This window comes from Pseudonaja textilis, chromosome 3 (assembly GCF_049901715.1).
Source record: "Pseudonaja textilis isolate UNSWEBS1 chromosome 3, rPseTex1.2, whole genome shotgun sequence".
NCBI classification, from domain to species: Eukaryota; Metazoa; Chordata; class Lepidosauria; order Squamata; family Elapidae; genus Pseudonaja; species Pseudonaja textilis.
The window spans coordinates 183,493,916-183,519,785 of NC_141992.1; the positions used below are offsets into that span (position 1 = coordinate 183,493,916).

Consider the following 25,870-nt stretch of genomic DNA (forward strand, 5'->3'; position numbering starts at 1 on the left):
GTCGCAGGATCGACGCTGGCCAATGAAAAAGAAGAGAAAATGCTTTCGGCGTCGGATTGGCTGAGAATGGAGCAAGGGCCGTCAGTCATGGGCGGAACTAGCGCTCTCGTAAAGCGGCACGCGAGCGGGCGAGAGTTGGAGTTGTTGAGTCCCGTGATGCTTATAATTGCTTGCCGCGGGGAGGGGGGTGTTGTGTGGAGAGAATTCGCGGATATTCGCAAATATAACATATATTTTTTTATTGTTACTGTGTTCCGTGTTCCCTGGAAGCAAGAAAAAAGCACGGGATTTTTGCATTAGAAAAATATTTTGCATTAAACATTTCATTACGGGGCGTGCAGGTTTGTACGAGGCTAATAAAGCAACCTAGCCAAATACAATAAGTTGAATGAAATTATTTTCAGACATATTTGCGCAGGATTGCAAAGTTGCTTGTGGATTTAAAAGTTGAAGCTTTTGTTATTCAATAAACAACTGCGAAATCTGTAGCTAAATAAGCAATTGTTTGAAGTGCTTATGATGAATGATACTAATTTCTAATATGAGGTGCCTGGGCTGTGTTTCCCAGTAGGTTGCCTCATTCTGTTTTTTCTGCTTCTGAATCGAGGATAATTATGATCGAAACCTCCAATAAAGTTTATGGAGATTCTCAATCATCAAGATCATGGTTGTACAGAAGTGCTTTTTCCAGTTGTTGTTGTTGTTGTTTTTTTGGGGGGGGGGGTTCTTTGAAAAAGTTTCACTTTTCATCCAAGAAGCTAGAACTGAAGAAGTTTCTTGGATGAGAAGCGAAATGTTTTCAAAGAAAAAAAAGTCCAGTTGCCTTTTGGAAAAAGCAGTTCCATAAACTTACTGCAATGGAGATTACTTGGGACTGCAGTACATCTGACAAGTGGGGGCGGGATATTAATGTTGAATGGAGAGAATGCAGATGCTTACATTTGCCCTTAATTAAATAGGTAATCAGAAAAGTACTTTCATTTTAAAAAATGTCCATTTTAGTCAGGAGGAAGTTGCCGGTATTTGGACTGGCTCACCTGTTTTAATTTAGGCTGATATTGGGTGTAATGTGTTACACACATGCAGACACTAACTTGCTAAACCCCCTGTGTATGATGTAAGTTTCCTTCTGTAGTTGCTTCCAAGGCTAACTGTTCAAAAACACAAAAGATCTTATGACAGTTATTTAGATGCATCCAGCACAATAAAACTGGTATCCATTGCAACAAAAATATTTAAAGATATTTGAGACCCGTAAGATGAAGCATTCTTAGTTATTACTCAGCTTTATTACTGTAAAATTTCTTAGTAAAATGGAATTTATAAAATGATCATAGTATTAATATATAATAGTATTGTGTATAATCTAGGAAATATACAATGAATAACCAGTTGTACAATTATGCTGTACCAATTAAATAATGTGGATTGCAGTTGAGACATTTAATACAATTCCACTCTACAATCAAAAGCAGCGATTTAGAATTTTAAAGAGTTTTCTCAGCTGCAGCCCATATTGTTTAACTTTGGAGAGATTTATCCTGGGTCTCACAGTCCTTTGCTAATCTAATAAGATGAAAATATATCCATAGTGTAACATTGCTGATATCTATTGTAGAAAATGAAACTCAGATTTAGCTTATTAATATCTCTTCATTCATAGCTCCCAATTAATTTCAGTACCAAACTTAATTTCATAAGCATTTTCAATGCCAACAGATGAATTTTCTGATTCATTGCAAATCTTTAATGAACTAATATCCATAAGCACTCAACATCCTAATGAGAATACATCTAACAATAGATTACAATTAATTTTCATATTTTTGCTTTGCTAGCCATTGTCTAAGGACATGGGATCCAAAACAAATAAATCTGACCTTAATGAAAATTTATACATTACAACAAGAAACAAAAACAGTATGATTATGATCACAATTTCCATGGTAACATTTGGAACACCAGGAACAGATTCTAAAATAGCTTGCCTCTAAATTTGATGTATAAAATGTGGGGATAAGAAATGAGAATATGGAAGAGTGCTTGGAACAAAATTTATTGCCTGGTAGAATGCTAACAAATGCTGCAATTATGCTAATAAAATGAATAAAGGATGGTTGGTGGAATGATGGAGCAACATAGATTTGAATAATGATTCAACTTTAGTTATAGAATGTTTCTTTGAGTGTAAGTTTGCTAAATGTAATATATGTACAAAGTAGAGCATAGGGGAGTTTAAAGGGAATATTTAATGTGATTTACCATTGTTGGTTCCATGTGTTTATGAAGGAATGTATAAAAATGTTTGTGGTATTGTTAGAGCTATTCTAGCCAGGGATGTGGACATATTTTTGTGTGTGTTCACACACACAGGTAGTCCTTGGTTAATAACCACTCATTCAGTAACTGTTGACATTGCTCTGAACAAATGCTACTTATCAGTCCTCAAAGTTCTGGCTGTAACAATAACCCCATGGTCATGTGATTGTGATCCAAGCATTTGGCAACCAGTTCACAGTTATAGCATCCCAGGGTCATGTGATTGTCATTTGCAACCTTTCCTGGTGGCTTCCTATATGTCAAGTCAATGCAGAAGCCACCAGGGAAGATTGCAAACCATGCCTGCTGCTTTTTCTCTCAGGGATCTTGTACTCCTTAGCATGCTTGTTCTGCAGCACCCCTTCCACATCTTCCACACAATCGCCACAACATCCCCAACCTTGATAGTACTCCACACTGGTTCTGAGATCCCAGGACTTCTTGCAACTTAGCTATTGGGCACACACATAAAATTTATAACTCTCGGTGGCATACACAATTAGAACAGAAACAAATAATCACAAAATAGAAGCATGAAACCAATTTAAAATCACGTGAAGTATTAGTAAGATCTCTCCTGGAATACTGCATCCAGTTTTGATCACCACATTACAAAAAAGATGTTAAGACTTTGGGAAACAAATGGAAAAAAGAGCAACTATGATGATTAAAGGCCTGGAAATTAAAACATGAAGAACAGTTGCAGGTTTTAGGTTTGGCTAGCCTAGAGAAAAAAAGGATTGTGGGGGACATGCTAGCGGTATTCCAATATTTGAGAGGCTGGCACAAAGAGGAGTAGGTCAATTTATTTTCCAGAGGGCAAGACAAGAAATAATGGGCGATCTTGACAAAGAATATGCTATCAAGACAAAAGGAAGAACTGGCAGACCTATTGAAAATTCAGGTCACGAATAAGATCAAGTACTTGGGGATATACTTGACAGCAAGATGCAGTACACTAAAAGAGAACAATTATATCAAACTTAAACAGCAGATAGTGCTAGATTTGGAGAAATGGAAAAATTTACAACTGTCATTAATAGGAAGAATATCAACAATCAAGATGAATATATTACCCAGAATTTTATATTTGTTTCAAACAATTCCAATTAGGCTTGGAAAAGACTACTTTGAAGATTTAAATAAAATTGTGTTGAAATATATATGGCAAGGTAAGAAAGCGAGAATAAAGTTAAAACTTGTAAGATGCTAGAACAAGAGGAGGATTTGGTTTGCCTAATTGGGAGTTGTATTATCAAGCTATAAATTTGATGTGGGTTAAGGAATGGATAACACTAAGAAATACTAGATTGTTGACATTAGAAGGACATGATCTGTTGTTGGGATGGCATGCTTTTTCATGGTATAAAGGAACTAAAACGGGTACTTTAGAAGACATACGGGAGTCTCTGTGGTTAAACGGAGAAGATTAAAAGACAATGTTATTTGAAAATTTCAGTATGGCTATCAACTATTGAAGCATTTTCTTATCCTATAATAGATAAAAAGAATAGTTAGATATGGTGAAATATTGAATGGAAGGGGTGAACTTAAATCTATACAAAAGCTAGAGGAACAAGGTATAAAGATGAATTGGTTTTCATATGCGCAAATACATTCAAGGTATGATAAAGATTCTAAAACAAAGTTTCTATGATAAATTGACAGATTTAGATAAGATTTTGACAGGTACTGATGAAAAGGTGATTAAAAAATTGTATGGATATTTATTGGAAATTAAACTAGAAGAAGAACAAGTTAAAGAAACTACGATTGCTTGGGGGAAGAATTTTGGATATGGGATTGATCTTGAGAAATGGCCAAAATTGTGGTCTCAAAATTAAAAAATGACAATGTCAACAGCATATAAAGAAAATTTGTATAAGATGTTTTACAGGTGGCATTTTCCCCTGACAAGAATAGCAAGAATGTTCAAGAATAAATCCGAAAAATGTTGGAAATGTCATCAGATACCTGGCTCATATTACCATATGTGATGGACTTGTGCAGATGCTAAAAAATACTAAAATCCACACGTGGTTGGAAAAAATGACAAAAAAAAACATATAGATTTGAAACCAGAGATATTTTTATTGGGAATTTTACTTGAAATATATAGTAAAGACTTGAAATACCTGATTGTAAATGTATTAACAGCAGCTAGGATTGTATTTGCTAAAAACTGGAAAAATGAGAAAACACCATCACAGGAGGAAATCATTAAGAAAATATTGGAATGTGCTGAAATGAGTAGATTGACATTTGAAATTAGAGAACAAGAGGATAAACAATTTTATAAAATTTGGGGTCTATTCTGTCAATGGTTAGACAATAAAATATAGTAATGAAATATGTATACTTTTAGAAAATACTAAATATATAAAGATGTATTTTTTTCTTATTATATTTACAAAATGATTCTAGGATAGATTTGGGATGATAATATGAACTGTTATGAAACAAATTAAGTAAATATGATTTTTTCGTAAAGCATGAATGAATAAAAGTATAGTCAAATGATTGATTAATAATGTTATTAATGTATTTAATATTTGATTGAAAATACAAGATTATATACAATGTGGTTGTAATTGAAGACTACGAAATGGAAGCACAAAACAATTTGTAAACCATCCGGCACACTGTATGTATATATATGGAAGATGGCTTGATGTTTTTATGTTTTGTTTGTCTATGTTTGTTTTAAAAATTAAAAAAAATATTTTAAAAAAAGAAATAATGGGCGGAAAGTAATCAAGGAGAGAAGCAACCTGGAAACTTCCAAACAGTGAGGACAATTAACCACTGGAACAGCTTGCCTTCAGACATTATGGGTGGATCATCACTGGAGGTTTTGAAGAAGAGACTGGACAGTCACTTGTCTGAAATGCTATAGGATATCCTGCTTGAGGAGGGAGCTGTAACTAGATCTTTTCAGCTCTTCTGATTCTGATTCTAAAATTTAAAAAAACTACAATAACAAAACATATAGAGTGGTGCAATCAAAATGTATACACAGTGCAACCATTTAACAGGCTCCATAGTCCCATGGGAATCCCCACTTGGCTAGCACTTTTCCAAGGTACAGTGGCACCAATCAGAGGTGCTATTCAGCAGGTTCTGACCAGTTCTGGAGAACCAGTAGCAGAAATTTTGAGTAGTTTGGAGAACTGGCAAATCTCACCTCTGACTAGCCCCACCCCCATCTATTCTCTGTCTCTCGAGTCCCAGCTGATTGGCTGGGTCTTCTGTGGTTGCCCTGCACAGGAGAACGGAGCTGGAAAGCAGGTTAGTGAGGTGGGGAGGAAATGGGGATTTTGCAGTATCCTTCTCCCAGGAGTGGGGAGGGAATGGGGATTCTACAGTATCCTTTTCCTGCCATGCCCACCAAGCCACGCCCACAGAACCAGTAGTAAAAAAATTGAATCCCATCACTGGCACGGATGAATGCAATCAAATTCTAGGTCCTTGACAACCTGTTTGTACTTATGCTGGATGGTGTCAGAATAAGGCTGAACATATTCTTATGATACTGGTACAACTAAAGATGATTTAAACACCTCTCAACCATCAGTCTGGATATTAAGTGATGTGAATCTCAGGGCAGAAAGAAATATTTGCCCGGGGATGTTTGTGCCATGTTTGGTGCAATCAGGTACATCCAAAGCAAAATCATAAAAAGTCAGTATTCTTCCCTAACTTCTCACTTAACACTTCCATCTTTTGAAATTATACCAACTATTTTTAAATTTATCTCTTAACACAACCAAAAGCTTTATAAACTCTGTAGATTTTTTATTTTCTTGCGATATGTAACTGATAGGCTGGAGCTAAATGAATCTTCTGTAAACGATCATGCGGAACCCTTTACACAGATCTTTTGACACGCCATAGCAGATAACAAAAATGAAGTCCAGAGTCCTAGAAAAACTGAATATATGAAAAGCTTCGCATAAGGCCAACTCAATATTTCACATTAAATATTAACCTTAAAGATAAAGGATAAAGAAGATACAGAATATTTTTAACATGGGATTTGTTTTAAAAATGTTTAGACAATGAAGGTAGAAATTAGAAGTTAGAAGAATACCACCGTATACAAGTAAATATTGTTACTGTTATTGATATGTGCAAGTAAATTGACCCAGACAATACACAGTTTATTAATGTTAATCTTTAATTTATGTTAAAGAAAAATGTACAAATAAAATTTATAAAAAAGATATTTCAAAATAAATACAAATCCAGCCTTGGTCAACCAGGGGCCCTTAAAATATTGTTGGAATACAATACCTATCATGGCAAATGATGGACATTATAATCCAGTAGAGCTGAAAGATTCTGGGTGGAGAGATAGGTGTGATTCAATCTTCACTTTGTCTAGCCTTTTTTTTTAAAAAAAAAGAGCCATTCAGTAGAAACGTTACACAAGTTTCTGACTTCCTTTTCCCTCTCACGCACAGCAAAAGCAAGATAAACCCACCACCAGCTGAAAGAAGAAAAAAGAACCCACCCCACCTTAATAAAGATTTTCTGAAGAGCTGCTACAATTTGTTCCCTTCTTTTCTTCCAATTTAAAGTCTGATACATTATCTTCAGGTCATTTCCACAATAAAAAATCTTGCATCCTTGTCTTGTAAGGTTTGACCTTTCATTCTCAGCCTTGGTTGGTTGCATAATAATTGAGCTTGTGTGCTTATCAGCTTTTACATTAATTCCAGTTTATCTGTGGGTGCCCTTGAAAATAGGCAAAGAGTATGACCAGTTCCTACAGTTTTATTTTATGGTCTTCTAAGTTGTAAACTGCAGGACGTTGGTGGGGGGGTATTACAATTTGGTCTATTTTAAAACATGGAGGAGACAGGGCATGCATATAGTCTTGTTTACTTGTTTTTGCAAATAGGAGACAGTTCAAAAATGTACGTTTTTTTCTCCAATTCACTTTCTTTAAAAACCAAGTATGCTTAATCACCCAATCAAATTGGCTTGATACAGATACATATATGTGCATGAATCTGGATTAAGGGAAGGGATGTCAAATTAGATCCAGACTTCAAAGCCCCATTGACTTTGTGGCATAAAGTATTCTGCACCCAGATTTGTGGTATCTAAATGCCGAGCATGCTTCTAAATTGATGTGATTTCTAACTTGCCAAAGACAGGATCGCTACCACAAAAGTGTCGATATATATACAATAGTTTTAATTATGAATGACATTGTTTTGGAAATTAAGAACACATGGTTTACAGATGAACTTCGATGGAAATATTTCACTCTAAGGAAACTTGAATGTCTAGGTCTCAGAACTCAGAATTTTCCATTTTCTCTGGGTGTTCAAAGACCAAACTGTTGAAAATTAGATTTGGGCAAACTAATTTTGTATTTACTGGTGTATGGATTTTTCCTTGGGTTTGAGCAGGTTTGATCTGAGAATTACCTTGCTGTGTTATGACTACAGTTATGGTAAAGTATGCAGATGAGCTGGCTGAAATGCAAGATGGAAATGAGACTAATCCATCCAAGAAGAATAAATTGTATCATTGCACTGCAGGAATGAAAGGCCTAGATTGTTTCTTTCCTTCCAATGCAGCATGAATGAAAGAGGTGGGGAGGGAGAGAGAAAGAAAGAAAGAAAGAAGAGAGATTGATTCCCAGAGGGAGACATTTTGCTCTTTACCCCAGTCTACCCCCCACTTCTCTCCCACTTTCTTTGGAATGATATACAAGAAGGGGAGGGGAGAAGAGGATGGGCTTTCTGTACATAAGAGCCAGAGCGGCTCAAGGCTAGGAAACAATAAGCACAAGGGAGAGTGTGGGAGAGAGGCTGGCAGAGATCTCTTGAAGCTTGGCTGCGCCACACCACTTCTTTCCATCCCACCCTTGCTCAATGAAGCCAGAAGAGAATGAAGATATGTTCTCCAGCTTTTTGCTGGAGGACATAAAACAGAGGCTGCTCCAAGCTTTCCAAGGGCAGATGACAGGGGTAGCAATTACTCCTGTGTTGTCTAGACCTGTTGAAGATACGGGCCGTGGCAGAAGAGCTGTGCCCACTCAGCATCTACACTGGGGCCACATGGAGAAGGGCATAGCCTGGCTTCGCATAGAATTGGTAAGTGATATGGGCAAGAGACACCCTCCTTTGGGAATATGAAGGGGGTGAACTGTAGCCCTAAGTTGTCCATTATACTTGTTTTGTTCTTACAAACTTCTGAACCTTTTCTAAGCATTGTACAAATCGTATGGTCCCTCCTTCTGTTGTAACTAAAGGATGGGGAAAGAAAATTAACACCAGCGATGAAACAATAACCCTTTTTGGCCAAAGGATGAAGTTACTTGCTCTTCTCCTTGCTGCCTTATCCATGATGATGATGATGATGATGATGATGATATGAAGCCTTTATATCATTATCAGCATCCATGCTTGTCAATTCACTTCCCCCACCCCACCCACCCCAAAAACCTAACAAAACAAGAAAAATATAACGAGGGAAGAGGGACACAAAGAATCTTGGGTGGTTAGAAACAGGATCTCTTAGAGCTGTCTGATCCACTGGAAAAAAAATCATTCAGAGAGAAGTGGAGTCAAATCATGAAAGAAATATATTGATGTGATGCACAGAAGAAGCTGCTGTGATTAAAAAGTACATGAGTTATGTGGGGAAGACAATTAAGTTTCACCCAGGTTTGACTTTGTAGCAGTGTACGGTTCCCTGTTTGGGTTCTAAGTTGGCGTATTAAACTGAAATCATTTTGAGATTATATTATTATGGTCATATTCAGGTGTCTGAAACAAGATTGATAATGGTATTTCTTCCTGCTGTGTTATCAAGTCAAAATATAAATTGCAATTATAACTCCTCAGAATGATCTCTGGTTTGGGAAAAATCTATACATTCTTCTGATGCCATTTTTTTAAAAATACAACAAAGACAATGCTAGAGAAGCAGTGGTGTGTTTACCAACTAATTGGCATCATTGTTAAAACACATCTAGATATTGCCAAGTTTTTTTTATCTTACCTAGCTCCTTGACAGACCATGTTTTTACTTCTACTTGAAATATCACCCAGTTTCCAAACAACCAGTTTAATCTTTTACTCACGCTTGAATCAAAGCACTTTCAAATGTCTTTTAAAATGCCAAATTATGCCTTATTTTTCTTGTGTTTCATTCTTTGTTCTCAGAGACTGGTTTGGTTCCAAAATATTCTGGGTAGTATGCTAGAGTTCCATGAATGAAGCAAAGACAGTTCTATAATCATCAATTATTTCACCATTTTGTTAGCTGGTCACCAATGGTTCTCAGCCACCTTTGAAATCAAAGGTGCTCAAAATCTGGATCAGAACCACTTGAGATGCATAAGTATTATTATTTACTTAGCATACGGCAGTGTTACATTAGCCAGGAGAGTACAGTATTAATACAAAGTAGTTGCTTGGCTGCCAATAATTGCCAATCCATTCTGTTCACGCTTGCGCGCTATCTAAAGTGCACCATAGGAGGCAAACTAGCCCTCACCAGAGCGTTCTGCAATGTTATCCAGGGCACAGTGGTTAGAATGCAATACTGCGGGCTATTTCTGCTGCTTGCTGGCTGCCTGCAGTTCTGTAGTTCGATTCTCATTGGCTCAAGGTTGACCCAGCAGCCTTCCATCCTTCCCAGGTCGATAAAATGAGGACCCAGATTGTTGGGGGCAATATGCTGATTCTGTAAACTTAGAGAGGGCTATAAAGCATTGCGAAGCCCTCCCCTTACATGTGGAATCTGAAACAATTTATTCTGGTTTATAGTGCTGTGTGAAAAATACATTCTGTGCTTGCCTGAATGTTCTTTGATATAAGTTTGCTTACAAATGTTTCAGGACTAAATTTTGACCAGAAACAGAAGCAAGGCTGATTTCTGCTTCTAATTAAGCTGTTCTGGATGGTGATCATCTGTTGAAAGCAGTTACTGTCTTTTGTTTCTTTGTAGCTTGAGATGAAGTTCCAGAACCGGAAACTTGCCAAAACTCTGCTGGATTTAAATATGGAAATTCAGAGGCTGAGAAATGAAATTGATATGTCAGCAGCTCTAGAATCAAAAGACCTAAGCTTCTTTGGAAATCCAGACTAATAAACTGTTTAGGAGACCAAATCTAGACTCCAAAATGCATCCTTTTACTAATTCAGAAAAAAAAATGAAGATTGGATTGCATATTTAAGTTCAGTCTCATAACAAAATGTTCATTGAGGATTAATAAGATTTCTGCTTAACTCAGTTGGGGGAATGATGTATTCAAAAGAATTTGATGTCTCCCCAGGAGTTTCAGCTGAAAGAAAAATGAAGTGTTTGCATCATCTTTCAAATGTGGTCACTGCTTTTAGAGTGGCCTAAAGAGCCATCCCAAATTTGATCTTAGGAAAGATGGGAGGATAACTTAGAAAGCTGTTAAAAATAATAGCAACAATATCATTTGACTTATTTGCAGTAAATAAATTTAGTTTAGATTATTTTATTGTCACCTCGTACAATGAAATCAAACACCATCTTCAGTGCACATCATGACCCTGACTATGAAAATAAACACAAACAAACATCCTTCACCCTTTACACATTGAACCGGAAACCCCTGACCCCACACCAACACTGCATCATACAGCAAAATTCAAAAGAGCTACTGCCCTGGGATAGAAGCTGTTTTTCAGCCTATTTGTCCTTGTTTTTATTATTCTGTACCATCTGCCAGATGGTAATAGTTCAAAAAAAGGGTGCCCATGATTATATGGATCTTTGAGAATGTTCTGAACGTTCTTAAGGCAGCGGGAGCTATAAAGCTTTTCCAAAAGAAGGGAGAGGGCAACCAATGATCTTCTGGGCAATGACATTAACCCTCTGGAGTGCTTTCCTATCTGCCACTGTGCAATTGGCAAAACATACAGAGGTGCAGTATGTTAAAATGCTCTCTATGGTGCAGCGGTAGATCACCAGCAGTTTTTTATTCAGTTATTTTCTGAAAAGTCCCAGGTAGTATAATCTCTGCTGGGCCCTTTTGACCAAGGCTGCAATGTGGGCACCCCAGGTCAGGTCCTTTTTTAGGGTAATACCCAGAAACTTAAAACTGGTCACTTGCTCCATTCAGTCTCCATTGATAAGCAAGGGCTGGATGTCTGATCTATTCCTTCTATAATCCACTATAAGCTCCTTGGTCTTAATGGTGTTGAGGACCAAGTTGTTGTCTCCACACCATGAAAGCAACCTGTCCACCTCATCTCAGTAGGTAGACTCATCCCCCCTGGAGATAAGTCCCACCACTGTTGTATCATCTGAAAATTTAGCAATAGTATTACTAGCATGAGTGGGAATGCAGTCATGCACATAAATAGTATAGAGTAAGGGACTCAACACGCAACCCTGCAGTGTACCAGTGTTAAGAATAAGGTCTGAAGAGGTATGATTACCTAATCTGACCCTCTGTGAGTGGCCAGACAGAAAATCCATAATCCAAAGGCAGATTGAATTAGAAAGCCCAAGGTCCAGAAGTTTAGACACTAGTCTATGTGGAAGAATTGTGTTAAACGCAGAACTAAAATCCACAAAAAGCATCCTCACATAACCCCCTGCTATTCTAGAAGAGTCAGAGCAGTGTGAAGAGTGATGGTTATAGTGTCCTCTGTAGATCTATTTTGTCTGTATGCAAAAAATTACACCCATTTCAGAAAAATGGCTTGTATCCACAGGTGGTATTCAGCAGATTCTGACAGAGCAGAAAATTTGAGTAGTTCGGAGAACCAGCAAATACCACCTCTGATTGGAGATTTTACAGTATCCTTCCCCTGCCACGCCCACCAAGCTATGCCCATAGAACCAGTGGCAAAAATTTTTTGAATCCCACCACTGCTTGTATTGGTGATCACTTTTTAAAAAATTTAATTTTATTAATGAATAACAAACAGAAAAACATTTAAAAACAATGAACATGGTGCATACATAACAAAAAATACAAATTTACCTAAGTACATAAATGTTAATCATCGTTAATACAATTACTCCTTTCTATTGTAAACCAGTAGTAAAACTTCTCCCAAATTTTGTAATAGTCAGATTCAGTCTTATCTTTTAATTCTCGAGTTACTCTATCCATTTCAGCACATGACCAAATTTTTCTAATTATTTCCATCTCTTCTGGCACATCATTTCCTTTCCATCTTTGGGCAAGAGCTAATCTCGCAGCAGTGGTGACATGAACTATTAGGTATATTATCTCTTTATTATATTTCCCCACATTGATTCCCAATAGAAAAATTTTGGGTCTGAACTCTATTTTAATTTTACACATCACTTCTAACCAGTTTCTGATTTTCAGCCAATATATTTGGACTTTTTCACATTTCCACCATATGTGGTAGTATGTTCCGATTTCTTTGTTGCATTTCCAGTATTTAGGGGATAATTTTGGGTACCTTTTTGCTAATTTTGATGGTGGGATATGCCATTGGTAAAACATTTTATGTAAAAAAAATTTATATGCCACAGCTGGTTTTTTCCTTCTTAAAACCTGCAAGCAAATTCATCACAGATTTCCTACTATCTCATTGCAATGTCAAGCTCAATATTCTCTCTAAGCTCCATGCATGCCCATACACAAGACTCTGTCTGCCACACTCTGGGAAAGACGAAGTATTAACGAAGTTCATTTCTGCACAGAAGTAAGGAGAGAGAGGTGGGAGGGAGGGAGAGGGAGAGAGGGAGGGAGAGAAGAAACTTCTAGCCTAAAAGTTGAAGAGTGGGGATGTTCTGCCATACTCCAGGCCAGAGAATTGAGTAGCAGTGGGCAAGAAGAAGTGAAGCAAAGAGGAAAGCAAAAGGTAATTACTCATTTAAAAAAATAATAATTTGACAGCTTGTCAATCTAAAATACAGGTAGTCCTCCACTTACAACCACAATTGAGGCCAAACGTCTGCTGCTAAGCAAGACAGTTTAGCTTGGTAGTTCCTTGCAGACATTTCATTATCAAACTAGGTAATATCATCAGTAAAAAGGTAAAGGTTCCCCTCGCACATTATCAGTACTCATAGTCTAACCTCTAATTTAAGCACATTCCATGAAGGCAGGGGTGGGATTCAAAAATTTTAACAACCGGTTCTGTGGGTATGGCTTAGGTGGTGGGTGTGGCTTGGTGGTTTTGTGACTGGATGGACATGGCTTGGTGGTCATGTTATTGGCTGGGTGTGGCTAACTCAATATCACATCAAGGCAAGCATCTCCTTGCCTGGCCTCTCATGACTGTGAGGATGCTGCAACAGTCGTAAATGGACATAAGTCACTTTTTTCAGTGCCATTGTAACTTTAAATGGTCACTCCACATAAGCAAGGTACCAGCAAAGGAGGGGGAAAAAAAAAACCCAGAGTTGTTCCTGAGACAGGAAGTCTAGTCCTGCCAAGAATGTAATAAGGGTTAACAGAAAGGCAGTTTCTGTAAGCAACACCAGAATGTTTCCTTCCTGCCTTCCTTACAGGATTAGGCCAATAATTTCTTCTAACAACTGGTTCTCTGAACTGCTTAGAATGTTAACAACCGGTTCTAGCGAATAGGTGCAAACTGGTAGAATCCCACCCCTGCATGAAGGGGAAGAGGTCCTGGAATTACTGTTTTTTGTTTTCTTTTTTAAATAGTGTATTGCTTACAAAATGGGTAATTTGTTAAGTCTTCTCCACATCCTTTTATACTAATGGACTGAATGATTTTTGTACCCAGCCTTTGATTCATGTTATCCCAGTGGATTTTTTTTTTTTACTCAGAAACTTCAACAAAAGGAAGCCAGAAGGCAAATGGTTCCATTCATCATATGTAAAACAGTGAAATATGTCTGCAGATAAACCTTTTAAATTAAATTAGCTCTCTCACACACACACTTCTGGCAGGTAGCAGAAATAAGGATGTGAAACAACAGCATTTCATCTGCAGGCTGCTGGCATCCTACATGCTGCAGATTCCAGATATGATTAAATCTGAGGGAAAAACTAGCACATAGTGCTGTCACTAACCTTTGGATAATATGTAAATGGTACTTTCTTTACCATCCAAAATGAAAAATGATTATGAGGCTTGCGAGAATTGTGGTTATCAGTACACTGACATACCCTGGAAGCATAAAATCGTACTGCTTTTAATAACATTGGACATATTTCAGAAACCAGGCAGCACTAATGCATCCAGATGTGTTACAGCTTGCAAAGTTCACTCGAGTGGCTGCTTTGTATTTTGTGTCTGCTGACTTCTCCGGCAAGTGGATGGGATGGATTCCAGGGGCTTCAGCATGGTCCTTCTGCAGCTCATCTGATACTGATTAAAATGTATAGGCACATCTAACGCAATTGGAAAGGTCAGGAAAACAAAAACCCCTTCTTTCCAGAGGTTCACTTGTTCTTTTGAAAATAATCAGACTTAAACTCTACTTTTACCTTTAAAAGATTTTAGAAGAACATCTGGGTCAGATAGCTCTACAGGATCATTCTTCTGTTCAGCATCTGAATATACAAGAATGATGGCTGAAAGCCTCACGCCGGCTAAATACACACCAGTGTATTTCTTTTTCTGCTATGGATATACCTAAGAAGTAGCCTTAGGTGTAGAAAATATAGATCTGATCTTCACTCACTTGAGTGCCTAATTAAGCTCCTATCAATTATTTAAAATTAAGCTTAGGGGAGTTAGATAGGACAAGATGCATGAAGGCATCGAAGGGTGAAAAAAGGAAGTTTCCAAATATACATACAGTTATTTTCTATTTCAATGTGATATGTAATATATACAGTATCCTCAGCTTAACAAACTATAGGGTAGTCCTTGACTTATGACCACAGTTGAGCACAACATTTCTTTTGTTAAGTGAGACATTTGTTGAGTTTTGCCCCATTTTACAACCTTTCTTGCCACTGTTGCTCAGTGAATCACTTCAGTTGATAAGTTAGTAACCCGGTTGTTAAGTGAAGCTGGCTTCCCTATTGATTTTTCTTGTCAGAGGATTGCAAATGATGATTACAGGATCTTGGGACACAGCAACGGCTATAAATATGAACCAGTTTCTGCAGGGAGATAGGTTTAAAGTTTATAATTTGTTGTAGGTCAGGGTCCTCTTTTGGTATGAGAGTAATATAAGCCTCTGTCTATGAATTGGGTATTTTAGTTTTTTGACAAGACTTCATTTATCACTTCAAGCATTAGGATACTTAGAGATTCCTGTAGAGTCTTGTAAAATTCTGCTGGTAACCCATCTGGGCCTGGTGCCTTTCCAGTATTTTGTCTCTTTAATGCCTCAGTTAATTCCATCATTGTTATTTTCCCTTCTATTTTGATATCTTCAGGTATTTGGGGTAGCTCAGTTCTTTGCAAATATTGTTTAACTTTTTCTTCATCAATATTCTCCTGCTTGTATAATTTTTCATAATATTTCTGTACTATCTTTTTCTTTTCATCATTTCCATTACAGATCTTTCCTTGATCATCTATTAATTGTATTATCTTTTTCATTTCTCTCCCTTTTTTCAATTTATACGCCAACCATCTACCCGGTTTATTTGCATTTTCATTTTGGCACTCCTAATTTTTTGAGCTAACTATTCTTATTCCATCAACTCCATTTTGTATTTAACTACGTCCATTTGCTTTTTTGATATCCTTTTTTTGTGGATATCTTTGTAAGTCCCCTTCATGTTTCTTGTAGTATTCCTCTAATATCTGTCGCATTCGTCTTTTTATTATATTTCTTTTTCTCATATAGTCTAGTGTTGTGATTGGAAGGATCGGTCCTGTTGGGAGTTTTGACTCTGATGACTGTTAGATCGTGGATTGACGTCAGAACCAGGAAACGTTAATCTGAAGGGCAAGCCAGTTAATTAGCACGTTGCCTTAATGGGTATAAAAGGACACAGCTGAGCTGGTGCCTTTCGCCAGGAACAAAATGACTATTTTGAATGAGGACGTTACTGCAAAGAGCTCTCTGTTTGTTTGAATTTCGAAGGGGAGTCCTAACAGTTTCTGCCAGCCGTTATCTTGTTATTTCCTTCAGTTTGATTTGATTGTGAAACAGCTGCTTTCTGTTTGTTCGTTTGAATTTCCAAGAGGAGACATAACAGTCTATTATCAGTCCTGGCATAGGCCTTAATAGTATCCCATATGTTTTCTAGTGAGGTGTCCTCCTTGTTATTTTCTTTGAAGAAAAAAGCCAATTCTTTTTCCATCTTTTGTGTAAATTCTTTTTCTTTCACTATTGTATTATTCAAAGTTCATCTAGATCGTTTTCTTTGTCCTTGCCATTTAATCCATACTGGATTGTGGTCCACCCAAGTACTTGTTTCAATATTAACTTCTTGTATATTAGAGATTAATTATTAATTAATTATTAAAGGTTGTGTTAATGTTTGTGTTAAAATAAATACAAAACCTTTAAAAATATGAATCAGTTTCCAAGCATCCAAATATTGATCACATGATCATAAAGATGCTGCAAAGGTCTCAACCAGTCATCAGTCACATTTTTCAGTGAAAAACAGTCAAAAGCAGGGATGGGGTTCTCCCAGTTTGGACCGGTTCGGGCTAACTCCTAGCTGGGATGATCAGCTGGCTCCAAACCGGTTCTATCCGACAATCATGTGGACCTGCCTGCCTGCCCCTGCGCTGTACTCACCTATATTTGCTGAGCTGATTCACGTGGCAGAGCGGATCGCCATGCCTCAGCTATGTTATTTCCCTGAAGTAACATTGAATGTAAGTAATTGCGATACCTGTGCACGCTGTGCACAAAGCGTGCAATTAGCAAACTGTTTGCTACACCGGGATAATTCCACCCCTGGTCATAAATCACATTTTTCAGTGCTGTTATAATTTTGAACAGTCACCAAATGAACTGCTGTAAGTCAAGGACTATCTGTATACATAATATATGTTTTATACAGACAGTTCCAAATGGAGATTTTTCAATTACTTACTTATTTCTTTCCTTCCCTCTCGCAGCTTCTTTCCATGCCTTCACTTCTGGACTTATTTTTGTCTTGGAAAGCAAAATAGGAAGAGGAGACAAATCAGGTGTGGGATTTAAATTTTTTAACAAACGGTAGGTGTGGCTTAGTTGGCGTGGCTTGGTGGTCATGTGACTGGGTGGGTGTGGCCAACTTGACATCACTCACGTCAAGATGCACTTCTCCTCTCATGACAGTGGGGATGCTGCAATGGTCGTAAGTGTGAAAAACGGTCATAAGTCATAGTGCCATTGTAACTTTGAATGGTCACTAAATGAACTGTTAAGTCAAAGATTACCTGTACAAAAATACAAAAAGCTTCTTTGCTTGCAAAAAGCTACCCTAAATACCAATCATTAGATTAAAAATACCTGAATGCTGGAGTTACAAATCAGGCAGGGTGCCAAATCAGGCACCTTGAGGAATTAAAATAGTTAAAATGCAGTGATAACTATCATCAGTCAACTCTTGCACATAAAGTGAAACCCAGAGATCATTTAAGCTCTCCAGAAAGAGCACACCCAGGAAAAGCAATCCTTAGATCCATTTACATCACTTAAAGATACCAGCTGGTCTCATTCACCTCACAAGATATCCTAAGGAAATCATCTAGATTTAAGTAAATGTCACATGCCCCCAGGAAAGGCAGTAAAAAATCAGTGCCAAGCTTGCATCCTGCTTCTTGGAAGTACACCCCAAAAGGACAGTGCCAGATACCACTAAAGCAGTGAAGGAAGACTCCCCTCCCCAGATAGAAAAAGAAACCATGAGGCAGGAAAAAATTCAAACACAATACAAATAATTAAATCACAACAGTAGCTGTTGCCTGTTAAACCAATTACCAGAACAAATAGACACAGGAACTAGCTAGCTTTCTCAACCCAGTTTCTTTCAGGAACAGAGATTAATCTTTTTCCTTCCAAACAAAGCTGAATAGGAAAAATTATCCTATCAATAAATGCAGGATTAAACGTCATCAACCACAGAATTAAACTTCACCAAAAACCAGTTTTAGACCAAAACTCAGAAAGGGTATGTAAACTCACATTTGAGTGTCAGTCTTTCTAGCTAGCCAAGAAACCTTGCTGAATGTCACTCATCTTAGTTCCTTGTCATTAAAAAGCTTCTTTCCCCAACTCTGCTTCATTGTTCAATTATTTCTTCAAACTAGTGCTGATCATTGCATGCCCAGGGGAGTATTTCCTCCCAACAGCAGTGTAAAAAGCTTAAAACAACCTTTCCCCTTTAAGAAAGTATCAAGAAACAAAAAAAAACTCCTTTGGAGACAGTAAGTCTCGGCATACTGCCAAGAATGTAATAAGGGTGGGGGAAAAAAAAGATTTCTTCTGCTTAGAAATTTAAGAAGAGGTTCTATAGGACGGGTCAGAATCCCACCCCTGGGACAAACAAAGCTAATGGGAAAAAATAGATTTAGTTAAGATCAGATGATTCTTTTAAGAGCTGCAGTGATTCACATAACAAAAGGGCCAAAAAAAATCATAAAATCAAGCACAACGCACTTAAATAACCACCTTGCTTAGCAATGGAAATTCTGTTCGCAATTGTGGTTGCATCTCAAGGATTACCTGTATGCATAGGTGCACTATGTATTTATTCAATGTAATCAAAACATTTATCTCTAGACCTGAATGCGTATAGGAGCACAAAAGTGGAGTTCGTTTATTCCTCCCTCTAAAAAAAAAATCAAAGGTTTTGCACACAATCTGTATATCTCTCTGACATTTTGCAAAATTCTGTCATGACACCTCAAAGATAAATGTCATGTTCATATAAATTGCCCATTAAACATCAGGGAAGCAAATCTTTTTTTAAATACCTTCAAATTAGAAATGTTGGTCCTATGCACAAACTTTTGATTTCCTTTGTTTGAATTTGCCAGGTTTCACCTGTTATAGGCAGATTCTTTTTCTAATATGTATTTTCTAACATAAAAATTATTTGCATGCAGAGTCACAGACTCATACCAACAGAAGATTTCCATTTTTTCTTGGTCTGCATTAGTGAGGCTCCATCAAAAGAGGCTATAAATGCCATCCAGGTATGAAAGAAAAAAGTTACAATTGTTTGTTCATTCTTCCATGATCGTCAATGGGGAAACAGTAAGGTCTGGATATTCAAGTTGGTAATCTGCTTCTGAGTGAAACAAATTTGCTAGGATTAAATTTGCTAGATTTGAAATGGGTGGATGTATACATACATTTTAATAAATGAAACAAATTAAATTAAAAGTGGGTTTCAAAGCCTTGGCACATCACCAGTTCTGGTCCTTAAGGTTGCAAAGGTTTGCTATAAACTGTTTCAGTAATTTTCAAGTCTCTGGGAAGAGCTAGGTTCTGAAGTGAAATTTACAATAGCCAGAAAAGGAGCCATTTCTGGTGCTTTTGTTAACCCTTTCCCAAAGGTTAGGATGTTAAGCAAAACAGTAAAAATTGGATGAATAAAAGGTAAAGGAAAGGTTCCCCTCACACATATGTGCTAGTTGTTCCTGACTCTAGGGGGCGGTACTCATCTCCGTTTCAAAGCTGAGAGCCAGCGCTGTCCGAAGACATCTCCGTGGTCATGTGGCTGGCAGGACTAAACACCAAAGGTACACAGAACACTGTTATTTTTCCACTAAAGCGGTCCCAATTTTTCTACTTGCATTTTTACATGCTTTCGAACCGCTAGGTTGGCAGAAGCTGGGACAAGTAATGGGAGCTTACCCCATTACGCGGCACTAAGGATTCAAACTGCTGACCTGCCGACCTTTCGATCAACAAGTCCAACATTTTACCCACTGAGCCACCGCGTCCCTTATATTGAATGAATAGATCCATTTAAAAACAAGTTATTTTGAATTAGTCAGTATTTTGAATGGTAGGCATAAGGTTTTTTTTTTTTCCATTTGAGGACAGCCAGCATTCGCAAGAATGAAGTAGAAATGTATAATTCTCTTTCTGTAGAGTTATGAAAATGAAGCCAAAAGTTTTGCAACTATGCCTGTTGTTATGCAGGCTATTAGCTAAAAAATCCTTGCTGAAGATTTATTTGGATAAAACTTGCTGAAATGACTTGCATTGATTGTTTGCAGTGCCGGGCATGTTCAACATAAATAATTCAAGGAATCTACTAATAAGACAGCCAAAATAAAAGCTCTTTTTCATTCTCTCTTTCTATGTTGATATTAGTTGTTTTTCTAAAGGTATAGAATCTGAATCTTAAATAAGCAAACACAAAGAATCCTCAAATTAATACAAGTCTTAAATATTGATTTCAGACCCATGTACAGTACATATCAATAAATAGTTTTAACACAGTTCTACAATACAGGTAGTCCTTGACTTACAACAGTTTGTTTAGCGTCATTAAAAGCTCCTTTCCGGTTATTCAATTATTTCTTCAAAGTGCCGACTGTTACACATGGCAGGAAGTATATCCAGGGGAGTATCTCCTCCCAACAGCAGTGTAAAAAGCTTAAAATAACCCTTCCCCTTTAAGAAAGTAAAAAGAAAAATCTCCTTTGAAGACAGTAAGTCTAGTCATATTGCCAAGAATGTAATAAGGTGGATAAAAACAAAAGGAGATTTCTTCTAACTATCAGAATTGCTTAGAAAGTTAACAAGGGGTTCTATAGAACTGGTCAGAACCGGTAGAATCCTAGCCCTTTCTGTGCCTCAAGGTTACTTGGATCAAAGTGCAAAAGAATAGAATAGAATAGGAATTCTTTATTGGCCAAGTGTGATTGGACACATAAGGAATTTGTCTTGGTGCAAATGCTCTCCGTATACATAAAAGAAAAGATAGGGAAATCTTTTTGGAACTGCTGAAATGACTGCCTTGTAGACAGGAGATAGTTCTACAATGGTCCTCCTTCTCCTCCTCTAACAGTCCAGTTGTCTTTTGGGAAAAAAAAGGCACATTTGAGGCAACTATGACCTGGATGAGTGAGAATCTCCATAGACATCTAACAATGAATGAAGAGCTTTGTAGCCCAGATGCTGATTACATAGTCCTGGGTGGAAAAGAATTTCCATCTTGGGAACTTAAGAATCACAGATCAGTTTTCTAATTTCTACTAAGGTTTACTTATATAACTCACATCCATGGCTAGGTTTCTAATGCATTACTATTTGATTTCTGTCTAATGAAGGTCAACAAATTGAATTCTACTTTGAATCCTGAAAGTTGAGACAAATATATTATTTAATCATGAATGAATGCTGCCTTCTTTTTGGTTAGGTTTTGTTCTTAAATAAATTTTGAAAAACTATTCTATATTTCTACAGAGAAAGGGAGGGGGGAGTTACAATCATTTTATTAGCTAGTTTCTTAGCAGAGTTGACTGAAAAAAGATTTCTCTCTCTCTCGAAACATAATGAAATTAACTCACAAGTAGTGCCTCTTCGATTTGCTGAGATTTACTTCCATGAAAGGGTGTGTTGCATTCCAGCTTTAACTGAATTTCTTTGGGAAGATCAATAAAGCAGGATGCTTATTATCCAGTGACATAAAACATTCAAGCAAGAACCTGCTTTCTTTCATGTGACAAATTGCCACAAAGCAAATACGTACATACATAATCCCCAGAGGGAAATGGATGCCTGCCAAAAGGTATAAATCACTTTAAAGCTGATTTTTCCAACTTAGGATCCCCAAATATTTGCCTAAACACGCATCATCCCCACCTGGGATCAACTCAGTAGAGTAAATTGACCTTATAGTTTATGGACAGAGAAAGCCAAAGAGGAGTTGTGGTCAGATCTTGTTCTACCTTTCTTTTCTATCTTCTCTCTGACCCATTCCGGCCAGTCTGCAATCTAAAGTCCAGGGCAGACAGTCTCTAAATCTGATAAACCAATATTTGTGTTGATGATTTTGTTAGAGAGGTTATGATGTCCAGGCACATGGGGTTTCCTTTGTTTTGATGCTAATTCTTTTATTGTTCTTCTGTAGAAGTAAGCCAACCCGGATCATTTTGAAGTCAGATGATCTCTAGATCTAAAACACATAATTAAGTTTTTGGTTGGGGGTTGCAATTAGTAAAGGGCGGGGATGTCTGCATGGAATAGTTGAAAATATTAAGATGGAGACCAAGATGGAGCAATCAGGCTGTTTTTATGTGTGTCTTGCATGCTTCCATCTTGGCTCCTGCTATGGCGACCTTTCTGGGTTTGGCATGTCAAAAATTCATAGAATGTCTAACTTGACTCTGCTGATAGGTAATAAATAAATTCTTACATAATTGTAAGTATTTTGCTATTTGTCTTTATCTCTAAAAATGCCTATTCAAAGCAGCTCCAAGTTGCATGGGGCCTAAGAACTTTGCACAATGCTCTCACATGACATTACAGCCTCTGAAAAGTGTGAGAAACTACAAACTGTTTTCTCCTGCTTTTTGGAGGCTCTAGAACAGTGGTTGACAATCAGTGGGCCGGGGACCACTGGTGGTCCTGAGAAAATTGTGGTGGTCCACAGAGAAATGTCACCCCCAAAGCACCCCCCAAAACAATTAATCCAGGCTGTGCGGAACACAAGGCTTGTGTCGCTTGCATTGCAAACAACACAAGGTAGTGAGGGGAGGAGAGAAAGGGCAGCGGGGGTGTTAAGTTTGGGAAAAGAGAGGCTGAACCAGAGCATGAGTGCAACAATACTTTATTATAACAATAAAGGGCTGACCGTGCTTGCCACGCCTGGAACTGGCTCGCAGCGATCAGCAACTGGTTGGACCCCGCAGCCTGCTTTTATAGCTGGCTGCTGGGGAGGACCAACCAATGGGTGAAGGGGAAAACGCCCCCGCAAAGTGAATGGACCTGAGTGAGAACTCCTAGAGTCCTCAGGACATAACACCCCTTCCCCCCAGATGCGAACACGCATAGTCTTTGAGGTAGGCAGGAGGTTTATGTTGGCGCCTGGAACGGCGCAGCTCTGGAACGCTGACTGTCCGTTCAGAGTCTGTCTGGGAAGGCAGAGCCGGGTAAGTGTCACCAACGTGCCCCTCGGTTCGGGCAGGCCCGGGACTCGTAGGGTTGGTCACTGGGGACGTGCTCTCGTAGACTGGATCGGGCTGGTCCACCGTCAGGGCGCCGCTGTCCGTGCTCGGGCTTTCCGGAATGACTGTTGGTGTGTACTGGTCGCCCGGAAGGATGTGGATGTGGGGTTGATGCTGAGACCCCCCATCGCTTTGTGATTCTGGGTCCCTGCTAGTGTGGGTGCTGAGGCGCCTACGCAGCTGGTCCAGGTGCCTTCTCCAGACCCGGCCGTCCTCTAGTCTGACCCGATACGACCTTGGTCCGGTGATGGCCACGATCTCGCCCGGGATCCACAGGGGGTCACCGGTGAAGTTCCTCGCGAATACTGGCTCCTGTAATATAAAATGTCTAACCCCCGATGTGGAAGCGAGGGGAGAGTCAGGGCAGTATTGTGGATGAAGTCTGTCCAATACAGTCCTCAGGTGCCTACCCATCAGGAGCTCAGCTGGGGACTTGTTGGTGACTGAACATGGAGTTGAATGCTGGCTCATCAGGAAACGGGAGAGTTTGTGGTGCCAGTCATCCTTACTGAACCTAGCCAGGGCTTCTTTAGTGGTCCTGACGGCCCTTTCAGCCAATCCGTTACTGGCAGGATGAAATGGGGCTGTGAAAATGTGGCGGATACCCAGGTTGGCAGCGAAACGGCTGAACTCGTTTGATGCGAACTGCAGGCCATTGTCGGAGACAATGGAGTCGGGTAGCCCGTGTGTAACAAACAGGCGTGTTAACACGTTGGTGATTGCTTGTGTGGTGGTCGTGGATAGCTGTGCAACGTCAATCCATTTAGAATAGGCATCCACGACCACTAGGAACATCTTCCCATGCAAGGGGCCGGCCAGGTCGATGTGAATTCTGGACCACGGAGCGCTGGCGCTCTCCCATTTAGTAGGGGTGGCAATAGGAGGAGCTGGACGGGATTCCTGGCAGGGGTTGCAGGAGCTTACCCATCTAGCGATGTCCTCGTCGAGGCCCGGCCACCATACGTAGCTGCGTGCTAACGCCTTCATTCTCACGATGCCAGGGTGTCCCTCGTGCAACGCCTCCAGGACTCGGGTACGCAGTAAGGTCGGGATGACCACTCGAGTGCCCCACAGTAGACAGCCCTGCAAACTGGACAGTTCCTGCATGCGGGTCTTGAAAGGTGAGAATTTGTTTTCAACATTGCCACCCGGCCACCCCCTCCTCACCCAGTCGAGCACCTGGGCGAGCGTTTGGTCTGCCTTGGTTTTAGCAGCAATGTCAAGGGCAGTGATGGGGAGGTCCAATTGTGTTACCTCGAAAATAGCGTGGACAGGCGCAGGGTCTTCAGCCGGGGCCGGCAAGGGACAGCGGCTGAGAGCGTCAGCGTGGGACAATGTTTTACCTGGCCGGTGTATGAGTCTGTAGGAGTAGGCTGCTAGGAAGAGGGTCCATCTCGTCATCCTAGGGGAAAGGACTTGAGGGGTCTGTTTGTCCCCAGCTAGTAGACCCAGGAGGGGCTTGTGGTCTGTGACCAGCTCGAAGAAATGGCCAAAAAGAAATTCGTGAAATTTTTTCACTGCTGCAACAGCTGCTAGAGCTTCCTTATCGATCTGGCTGTAATTACGCTCTGTTGCGGAGAGCGTTCTGGAGAAAAAGGCAATGGGAGCCTCGGCGCCATTGGGAAGCCTGTGGCTTAATACTGCCCCAATTCCAAAGGGGTGTGTGTCTGCTGCCAGCACTAAAGGAAGGTTTGGGTCGAATTGAATAAGTACCGCCTCTGACGTGAGTAGTGATTTCACGGCGTGAAAAGCATGGTCTTCTTTGTGCCCCCAGTGCCAAGGTGACTTTTTATCCAGTAATCTGTGTAGGGGTTCAGCTACTGATGCTTTATGGGGCAAGAAAGACGCGTAAAAGTTTAATAGCCCCAAGAAGGCCTGTAGTTCCGTTTTGGAGGTTGGAGTGGGTGCCTCGTGAATTGCCTTAACCTTGGACTCCAGGGGGTGAATGCCTGAGGCGTCAATTTTATAACCCAGAAAGTCCACCTGTCTAGTGGCAATGGCGCATTTTTCTTTTTTTCAATTTGAGGCCATGCTGTCTGAACCTCTCTAACACTGCTCGAACTCTCTGGAAGAGTTGGGGTCTGTCCCTGGCCGAGACCAAGATGTCGTCGAAGTAGGGTACTACTCCAGGGAGGCCCTGTAAAATCCGCTCCATGAGGGATTGAAAGATACCTGGGGCAACACTTACGCCAAATTGGAGACACTTGCATCTGAAAGCACCCCTGTGAGTGACAATGGTCTGGAGTTCCGCTGTTTGGTTGTCAACAGGGAACTGTTGATACGCTTGAGACATGTCCAATTTGGCAAAAATGCTGCCAGGTTCAAAAGTGTGTAATAAATGCTGAATGACGGGCACTAGGTAAGCGCTAACTTGTAGAAACTTATTGATTGTGGTCTTGTAGTCCGAGCAAATTCTCAGGCTACCGTCTTTTTTGAGGGGGTGTGACAATGGGCGTCTCCCATTTGGCGAAATCTGTTGGCTCAATGACCCCTTGTTTTAATAG

General features: G+C 39.3%; 1 protein-coding gene across 1 annotated transcript; it reads left to right on the forward strand.

Moving 5' to 3' along the window:
* The first annotated feature begins 8,105 nt into the window (after positions 1–8,105).
* Positions 8,106–10,777, forward strand: AARD (alanine and arginine rich domain containing protein). The gene is made up of 2 exons (XM_026703693.2): positions 8,106–8,429; positions 10,291–10,777. The coding sequence occupies exons 1-2, from the start codon at positions 8,208–8,210 to the stop codon at positions 10,429–10,431; spliced, it is 363 nt and encodes a 120-aa protein (XP_026559478.1). The 5' UTR covers positions 8,106–8,207; the 3' UTR covers positions 10,432–10,777.
* The last annotated feature ends 15,093 nt before the right edge of the window (positions 10,778–25,870 follow it).